Source organism: Phalaenopsis equestris, unplaced genomic scaffold (assembly GCF_001263595.1).
Source record: "Phalaenopsis equestris unplaced genomic scaffold, ASM126359v1 Scaffold000702, whole genome shotgun sequence".
Taxonomy (NCBI): domain Eukaryota; kingdom Viridiplantae; phylum Streptophyta; class Magnoliopsida; order Asparagales; family Orchidaceae; genus Phalaenopsis; species Phalaenopsis equestris.
In genome coordinates, this window is record NW_018165142.1 from 438,697 (window position 1) to 449,258 (window position 10,562).

Consider the following 10,562-nt stretch of genomic DNA (forward strand, 5'->3'; position numbering starts at 1 on the left):
CTTATTTCAAACAAACTAAATTTCAAACGAACCAAACATGAACACAAGCTCTATTCGTTCGTGTTCGGTTCATTTACACCCCTAGTTATAAGAGTAAATATTGAAGTTTGGGGTCTAGATATGTAAATACATTAGAATTATGAGCATGTATGTAAATATTTTACATTCATACCCCAAAATTCTAATGTATTTATCATATCTAACACCCGAACGTTCATATTTACATGTATTCCACTTAAATATTTAACATCATATAAAAAAATATCAGAATATTTCTAAAAGTGAAATAATTTGGAATAATAGCAAAAAGTGAGATCAATTTTCTCAAACTTTGAAATGAATGCAATGAAGCATATTAGGTCAGCGACATGGATACCACCCAGTTCTTATGTATTGACATATCTAACACTAACACGTAAATTTTACATTTTACATTTACACCACCCGAGTCTTTCGTATCATATCAAAAACATCGCAATTTTAACTTTTAAAAAAATAAAATATGCCTCTCCATGCAAAAGCAATGCGTCATGTACGTAAAGATTGAAGTTTGGGTGTTAGATATGTGTGTTAGATATGTAAATACACAAGGATTGAATGATATGTATATAAGTCTTCAAACATATTAATGTTAGATGCACGCATGAATTATCACACAAAGTTAGAAAACAAAGATAAAGTTGCCAACATTAAACATGCAAAACAAATCATTAGCTTGTAAGAAACAAGCCAAGCCCAATTCCTATAATTCAAGATCTAGTAAATTTCTCTCAAAACCCTAAAACTTAAGCCTCTCAACCGAATCTCCTGCATAAACTTAACCCTAAGTCTATTTATACCCACAATAATAATAAATGAAAAAAAAAACAAGGAAAATTGCCATTATAATAATATTTTTCTAATCAACTTTATTTATTTTTCCATCAAGCTTAAGCTATAATTTAAAATGACTCAATGATATGGGGGATTGTGGCAACCGAAACTTTATACTTACAAGTAGGATTGATGTAAATAAAATGGGGAGCTTGCTATTTACAAATCAACCACCCTCTTCATCCATTTTCCAAATTCTCACTCAAATATTGAGATTGATTGTAAAACCCGACTCATATGTTTCATTTTTTTTATTAAATTCTTAATAATTTGATTGTGACACTCGTGCATACATTGGTTCAGTAGTTCAAAACAATCACCCAGATATCAATGTTTGGGTGGTTTGTATGTAATTATCCCTTCTAAAGTATATTTGGCATCCACCCATTAAGAATGAATATAATTTCTTTTCCAATAACAGATTCAAATATATGACTGGTTAAAAGCTTGAGATCACATAAATGATACATTGGATGTGAATTCCAAATGAAAATGAAAAAAAAAAGAGAAAAAACTAACGGATTGGTTCATATTCATGATATAAAGTTATATCAATAACATTCAAAATTAGACTAATGCCAGTTTTTTTTTTTTAAGGTTCAAGTTATAAGCATTCATCCAATACTTTGTAGGGTTTTAAATGGTCCTAACTTTGTAGCAATTAATTTCTTAAATGTTTCTGTAAGAAGTTGATAGGAATGAGACAAGTTTCCGTAAGAATTAGGGTAGAAATTGTAGATTATGTTCCGCCGGTAACAAATAAAAAGGACAAAATCACGAGATAACACCAATAGTTCAAGAGGTAAGCGATCTCTCCCAAACATAACCCGCACATAACCTAACTCTAAACATATTAAGTCTTGTTTATACTCCATAATAATAACTAACAAATGACTAAATTGCCCTTTAGTTTTATTCCTAACACAAGAATTTCAACTTATTTAGCAGGCTCGACATCGACTCATTTGAGAATGCGGCGGATGGTGTTGTAGGCGCAAGTCTAATATTATTCCCCACTCGAAAAAATACATTATCATGGTCAATGAGAGAAAAATATTGTTCGATCAAGTCATATGGTTCCTACTCATAAACTAACTTGAGTCTGGCTCTCGCCATCAACACTTAAATTGAAATAAGCAATGGGTCGTTGACGCTGCATGAGGACTGTGACTAACTCATAGATTGAGCCATCCTTCTCTATAATGAATAGTTCACTGAAATTAAGTACCACAGGTGCTGGTGGGCTCGCCATTGCCTTATTTAACTTCTCAAAAGCAGTTTCCCCCCACTTTTCAATTGCTCTGTCAACGACGATGTAATCAAACTGTAAACTTTCACGAACTTTTGGTGGTATCCTGTAAGTCCCAAAAGTTCTCTCAACCGCTTCAATATTTTAGGTAGTGACAAATCCAACATAGTTGCCACCTTCGATGGAATTGCTGACACCTCGAGTGCCATCAACAAATTTCTCAAATGGTCAATGTGGTTTGCCAAGGAACGGTTGCACATTAAGATATCGTCAAGGAGCACCAACACAAACTTCCGGAGGAACAAAGGGTGAAATGTAGCCAATGAGTTGGTGAGCCCGAATGACATAACCCAAATTTCGTAATGGCCCTCAAGAGTTCGAAATGTTGTATTATGTATATTCGTTTACCACATCTGAATCAGATGGTATCCTTACTTCAAATCAACCATGGAAAATACCGCAACCCCAAAAAACTCATCTGATAACTCATCAATCATCTGGATGGGAAATTTGTCAGACATTGTTCCCTTATCACGATCTGATAATCCACACAAAAACGCCAACTCCCATCCAATAGCAAAATTGGGCTAGAAAAGGGGCTCAAACCAAGCTATATGATCCCGATCTCCAACATCTTTCATATCAATTTCTCGATCTCGTCCTTTAGCACTCGGGGGTAGCGATATGGGCACACATTGATGGGAGAAACACTCGATCTTAGTGTTGCTACATGCTTGTGTTCCCTCTGAGGCGGCAATTTGCTTGACAACTGAAAAACTTCTGCAAATTATTGTAAGAGTTATTGGATCGGTGCTATAATCTCGTCAATTCCCTATTGTCTTTTTCATGCTATACAACTTGATCAAGAATCCCAAACCTGCATTCTATATTGCCCTAACCATGGTCTTGGGTGTCACAAAGATCTTGCACAAGCTAGCATCACTGCGAAGTACCATCATTTTATCTGTCTCTTGAAACTCCATTGTTAGGAGTTTCCAATTCAACTTAGTCTCTCCTAAGGATTGCAACTATTTCAAACCTAATATCATGTTTGTGCTCCTTAAATCCAATGGGGAAAAATTCTTCATCACCTGAATACATTGTAGTGTTAAAATCACCCATTTGTAAACACTCATGTTCTTCTCCACCTGTCATGTCCCCATCATGATTCCAAAACTTCTTGTGTCAATCATCTGAAGCCCCAATTGTTTCACTACTTGAGTAGAGAAGAACTTGTGGGTGGCCTGACTATCTACCAACATCACTACGTCTTGCACTTTGATCTGTCCATGAAGTTTCGTAGTGTGGTTCGGTGATAACCCCACCACTAAGTTTAATGAGACTTCTACAATATCCACCTGAGGATGTTTCTTCTCCACCACAACCTTATCTGTTTTTTCATCCCTTGTTTCCTTATTGTCATAGACTGTGAGAACTTATAAGGTTCGATCCTTGCAACGGTATCCTGGGGCAAACTTCTAGTCACACCGAAAACATAACCCTTAGCTCGCTTCTCCTAAATCTCTGTTTTTGTCAGGCGTTTCAATGTTGCCCTAGGCCATGACCCATTATTCTTGTCTTGTGGAGCCTCCCCCTCTGGAATCTCACTGTTTGAGTATTTGGTATCGTCGTGGTTGTAGCATTTCGGTGTGGCGCTCCACTTGTGTTGCTCCTAATAACATGTTCCATTGCATTTTTTTTCAATCAATTGCACTAATTCCATAGTTTCCCTCAGTTCTCACTGTCTAAGCAGACTAAGTGCTACTCAAATTACTTGTTTCAACACCTTCATGAAGTTTCCTTCCAATACTATTTTTGATATCCCCTTTAAATGGTCGGATATCATCTCAAACTTTTGTCTATAATCCACGACGAACCCTTCCTGGACTAGTGCAAAAAACTATTCATGTAAACCCCCTTCTCGTGTGGTTTTGAAACACTCCAATAATTAGTCGAATTCTTTCCATGTTCTGATTAATTGTAATTGTTCTCTACATTGATACCACACTAGAACCTTTCCTTCCAAAAACAGATCCATTGCCATCATTTTTTCTTCCTCCGTCCGCCCATTAACATAAAAATATTTATTCATCTGATAAACATAATCATAGAAGATCGGTATCTTCAACTTCCTTATGCGCGAGTCTCCTCCTCAATTTCCTTGACCAAAGTTCATTCCACTCATGAAGCGGAGATTAGGTTTCTTTTCTTGACTCATATTGATTTCCCTTCTTCCATAAGTCTGACTCAATCGTACTTATAAGCTTCTAAATTGCCTTCTGCTCAAAAAGTTGCTGCAGTAAAAGGCACGCAGTTGGATGCAACCCTCGACTGGAGTTTCACACATCGTGGTTTCGTGTTCCAGTCTGAAATCCTTCGAATCAATATTCTCCAACCCCAAATTACATGAAGTCCGGTTCCTCCTACACTCTCATTCCAAACCTCCAGATGTCACATGATTCCCTCCATTTGTTCCCACTCGAATCCACTCCCGATTTCTTTGCTCGATCTTGCAGCTCCAGATTTGCCTAAAGCAAAAACGTTGCCCTGACGTCACACAAATCCTTTTGATTATTGTCGCTTGCATCCGCTCCAGATGTCGTTGCATAATATGTGGTAGGTGGCAGCGAGTTTGTGTAAAACTCTATGATATTCTTCCTCATTTCTTTTGGTGCCGTGAATCTCCCATCTATGGACGAGAACCGCTCCTCCATAGACAAAAAAATGTTTCTTCATTCTATATTTTATTTGGCTCACCTCTCGTTCTAATTTCTCCTCAAGTATATCTACTTTTCTGACTGCCATTACTCCTAGAACAGTTTCTGATCACGAAGGTAGAACTCCTGTACTTGGTGATCTCGTTGTTGGCTTCCAAGCTAGCTCGAATCACGACTTTATCGCGAGGCTCCATCATGAATGCAACTCGTGATCCTGTAGTTGACTTCCCAACTAGCTCAAATCGTGACTGTATCGTTAGGTTCGATCACAAACACGACAGTGATGATTTCAAAATGATACGAGGTGGAGCAGCATCTCCTAACTCGAATGACAGATTTCTAGTGAAGCAGCGGCCTCAAATGACCTGATGCCAATTTGATAGGAACGAGAGAAGTTTCCACAAGATATTATGGTACAAATAATAGATTATATTCCGCCGATACCAAATCAAAATGGCACAATCCCGAATACATGAAAGGTAAATACCTACAATTCAAGAGATAGGTGATCTCTCCCAAACCTTAACCCTAAGATTGCATACAATATTCACACACAACTGAACCCTAAATAAAGTAAGTCAATTTATATCCCACAATCATAACTAATAAATGACTATATTGTCCTTTTAGACTTACGTCTAACATAAGACTTCAAACTATTTTGGTTGGCTCAACGCTGATGCAGTGGAGCACGATGCGAACAGTGTCGTAGGCGTCAATCTAACAGAAGCCTATATGATTTAAGAGACCTATTCTTTTCACTTGGATTGAATTTCACATATCTCTTGTTTCGACGTACTTATAATTTTCATCATTTATTAAACTATTTTTATGAATGTTCATATACAAATCATACAAATGATTAAAGGAAGCAATATCATATGATGCATATAAAGATATCGCTAAAATAATAGCGTGCTTCTTAATAATGGCAAACAAATTCTAAAAAATGAGATATGAATAAAACTTCAAATTAATATAACTAAGTTCCATAAAATGTTCATCGATAAACAAGCTAATCATATAAATATGGCATTCTATCATCTAGATTGACAATTTTTTTAAGGAAAAATATTCAAAGTAGCTTAAAGATTAGCCTTCATGAAGGTATTTATCATAAATGAGTCTTAATGGTAGCTTGGTGCAACTTTATTTTCTCCCTAAAGTCATTTTTATAAGTTTGTAAATCAAGAAATCAAAATCATTAACATTTTCGAGTATCAAAATCATGGTTATATCATCATATTCTTTGATTGGTGAATAAAGTTCAATATAATTTTTTTTTTTTTGGGTTCAAGTTCACATTCATGGATAGGCTTGAATTTTAATAAAGATAAAGATTCAAAAATCAACTCATGCTCAAATTCAATTAAATTCACATTCAAATTCTAATTAAGACTTCTGTTCAGATATGATCACAGTTTCCATTTCAAATTCAAATTTTAAATCTTACTTGACTTTAGATGTATGTTCATGAACAAATTCTAACATAGACGTTAGCGGAAATTCAGATGAAGCAAAATTAGATGTATATATTACAATAATGACATTTAAAAAATATTCACAAAATACAACCTCTTCAATAAAATCAAATTCAATAATGAATGATTCTTGTGCTCTTGAGGCTTTAGAGGAAATGCTATTGATGAATTTTTAATAATATCAAGTGCAAGTACAGTAGTTACAATAAGACTAGTATAATATTATGCAACCACTAATAATGTATTGGATCTTTGGCAAGAGAAAGGTCAATCTGACAATGATATCTTCAAAATCAACAAAATATAATCTAAATCATAAAAGTTATTCATATCAACCCAAACAGATTTTATTTTATTGCACAACTTACCAAAAGAATTAAGAACGTCTCTTTAGTTTTATTTTAGCAAATTCAACTCTTTGGAAATCAATATATTATAGCTTTCAAATAATTCTTCAAAATTATTGATCCAATATAAAATTCCTGTAAAACAATTTCCCCCCTTTAATAAGAATATAATTCTGAATCTCATAAGAATATGCTGGTTTCATTTAAATTGTATATTTTTTTTCATTTTATTGCTTGTCCTAATTATTATATCCTATACATCTAGGCATCATGATGCAATATAAAGTTCTAACACCAATATTGATTCAAAACATATTATGCTATGGGACTAACAGATATCTACATCCTCAACATCATCCATGTAAATTTACACTAAAAGAAGGCTAGAAAGAATTAAAACCAATCAAAAGAAGCCCGAATTTAAAATAATTTCATATGCATAATCATTCATAAATAATTCATATATATCCATTTGTATTTTTTTTCCAATGTTATGATTCTGAAATTTAATTAAAAAAAAATCAAATTACATAATAAATGATTTCATCATTGAATGAGAGTACATTGCATTCATCTATTTATCAACATAATCAACTTCAATATATAGGTTACATACATGTTGAGCTTAAAAGCATAAAAATGAGAAATAAATAAGCTAATAAACAAGAATCAGATAAGCATTTTGTGAACTTCTTAGCCCACCTCTTAAATAACCAACTAGTATGTTTGAGAACAAAGAATAAAATGACCCTACTTAATTATATGTTTGGCTTGATTTTAAGGTAGCTTCCATGGGACCAAGTGTAATAAAATCTCAAGTTTGTATCCAAAACCTTATCTTGATTAGTTAATTAGTAGGCTTATATGTTCAAAATTCTTAGATCTAACTAGAATGATTTACCGAAAAATCCCACTTTTATAGCTAATTAAGTAGTCAACCTCAATCACTAGAACTAAAAGTGGTCATTATAGAGGAAGAATAAAATGACCCTACTTAATTATATGTTTGGCTTGATTTTAAGATAGCTTACATGGGACCAAGTGTAATCAAATCTCAAGTTTGTATCCAAAACCTTATCTTGATTAGTTAATTAGTAGGCTCAATCACTAGAACTAAAAGTGGTCATTAGAGAGGAAGAAGGTGCATTCTCCTTACTACATGATGCCTTGCAAAGCATGGAAATTCTTCGTATCACCTTCAAACTAAAAGAGTGTAAGGATTATGAAAAAGTTAACCTTCCTCACACTTTTGTACTTCAAATTTCTTATCATCCACTATACAAGTGGCTTAATTTTCTTTAGTAGAATATATGCGCAGTCAAATGGAAGAATTACACTTCTCCCTCTCCACTTTATAATCTTCTTCCATAAAACAAAGCACATTCTATACCTTTCACAAATCCAATGACATTTCTTGTCAATAGCAAACCCTTAATCCTTTTCTCCCAATGACCAATCACTTAGAGAATCAATCACCAGCTAATTGTGAAGGTCAAGATTTATCAAAGACTATTCAGTAAGAAGATCGCAAATGGTCCGTGTCACCTTCTTCATTACCATCACCCTCACTCCTCATTCATGAGCCTCCACAATGGAACTGCACTCCTTATTCATTTCTTTCAATATATATGCTACAAATGCAACTTTTTAGGGGTTGCGTGGTAACGTATTCAAGTAAGATTTAACTTAAATTTTGTCAGACAACAAAAACGACATTTTTATATCTTGGATTCCATAAACCCGGTTTCTTCATAGTTTTCTTCTCAGCTTTGCCATAAATCCGCATTTAAATCGACATTTACGAGATTTACTAAAGCAGCTAAGGCCGCAACCTCTTGTTATTTTTACCAAGAAAATTCATTTTAGAAAACAACCCTTAACCTCATTAAAAAAAATTTAAAATTTTATATCACTCAAATCCAATTCTGAACATAAGCAGATACAAATGTTATTTTGCAGATCTCAGTCAATTTAAAAGCGATTTGATGCAATTTCTGCTGAGAGTTACAAAAATCCATTCCAATCACCAAATCAGCACCTCGCATAAATAGCACAACACCAGAAACCCTAACTCGCAATTCAAACAAAGAAAATAGACAAAAATTAATCGCTTACCTTCGAAGGTATGCAGCCGACATTAAGACAGGTCCCGCCGAGAGTTCCCCTCTTCTCGATGCACGTAGTCTTGAGCCCTAGCTGCGCAGCCTTGATCGCCGCCACATATCCCCCCGGACCGCCGCCGCTCACCACCACGTCGCTCTCATCCGCCCCCGCAGCCGCCGCAAAACCTCTCCATCCCGCCGCAAATCGACCGATCTCCGCCGGCCGGAAGAGGATGCTGCCGGCTCTCCGCCTGGCTAAGCTTCCCATTGCCATGCGTCGTCTTCTCTGCGAAAAAATAATTAGAGTTACGAATGCCGGCGAAAGGGGTGGGAAGAAAGCTATCAAGTTTCCACGGAGCGCTCTCCACCGTCCGATGGTTGTGGGAAATGATAAATGCACCCTTGTAAGAGATTTTTAGGGCATGGAAGCTGAAAATAAAAGGCAATGAGGGAGTGCATGTTAAGAGAAATAGTGTGTGTTTTAAGATTTGTGGTGAGGACTAGGGAATTCAAAGGGATGTTGTAGACTTGAAGAGGATGGGTTTGGACCAATGAATCTTAGGAGGATGGAGGCCTTATGTACCTTAGCATGATTGGTAAAAGTGTTATAACTTTTATTTTTTAATTATTAGAAAATATTCTTTTTTTATTTATATTATGTCAAAATATGTGTATGTAAATATCTATCAACAATAATGATTTTTTATTTAAAATACTATAGATCAAACCATAAGATCAATGAAGAAGAGGAGGATTTTGATTGTTGTATGATTAATTGTTCTCTCTATTTCTATTTTTTTTATTTTTAAGATATATTTTATGTAAACATCAAAGTATTTATGAGACTTATTTTTACAATAAATCAAAATGGGATCATCTATAATGTGTATAAATGAAGGTAGTAACTCATATTCTCACTTGATCTTGCGGCATATGAGGAATAAGCATAAGTACAAGCATGTAGTGAAATGTAAGGGATTAATACTTTGAATTAAACTACATAATTGGGGGAAGATACTCAAGAGGCAGAGAAATAAGATGAAAAGTGATGGCTTGAAAATTAAGCAAGACTAATTAATCCATTATCGATCTCTCCATTAGACAAATAGTTATAAGGCTCGCAAGGAGTAAAAAAAAAGGATTTATTTGCATTGATTGTGGATTTTATTGATCATTTTTGAGCTTACCGCTTATAATGACGAATGTAAATTCTACGTTGGCACTCTCATAAGTTAGAAACTTAAATGATAACTAAAAAGTACAAAATTATATTTTAAATTTAAATTCAAACGTTTGTTAGCAACTTATTCAAGATGACATGGATACGTGACATGCGATAATTAAAGGTATCATAGTCATATAGGTAATGGATCTTGCAAATACGTGACATGCGATAATTAAAGGTATCATAGTCATATAGGTAATGGATCTTGCAAGTCTATTCATTGTCAATCTCATTTTACATTGATTATCACAAATATGCTATCTAATTTGAGGTTAGTCAAGCTTATCACGCTTGACTTAATTATGTTGAGCCCAATTACGTGGCTATTTGAGGAAAATGGAAATCATTATGAAATTTGATCACGCTTGACTTACTTATGTTGAGCCCAATTATGTGGCTATTTGAGGAAAATGGAAATCATTATGAAATTGAGTAGTTATATAATCAAACCATTCTGGTAATTTAATGAAATATGCATGCTCTGAGTTATCAATTGATTCCCATTTTATTGCTATTATAGTTAAATTTAATTGTAATTTTTGGGTCAGGTTCGGGTTGGGATTCTTAG

At 34.5% G+C, this 10,562-nt stretch overlaps 1 protein-coding gene across 1 annotated transcript in view; it reads right to left on the minus strand.

The window, feature by feature from the left end:
- LOC110030333 (dihydrolipoyl dehydrogenase, mitochondrial-like) overlaps positions 1-9,315 on the minus strand; it is a gene marked incomplete at its 3' end in the record, with an annotated part of 11,243 nt that extends 1,928 nt beyond the window's left edge. Inside the window, 1 exon segment of the mRNA XM_020733002.1 lies at positions 8,783-9,315. Within this exon segment, the coding sequence (XP_020588661.1) occupies positions 8,783-9,043 (261 nt within the window).
- Between the last annotated feature and the right edge of the window lie 1,247 nt (positions 9,316-10,562).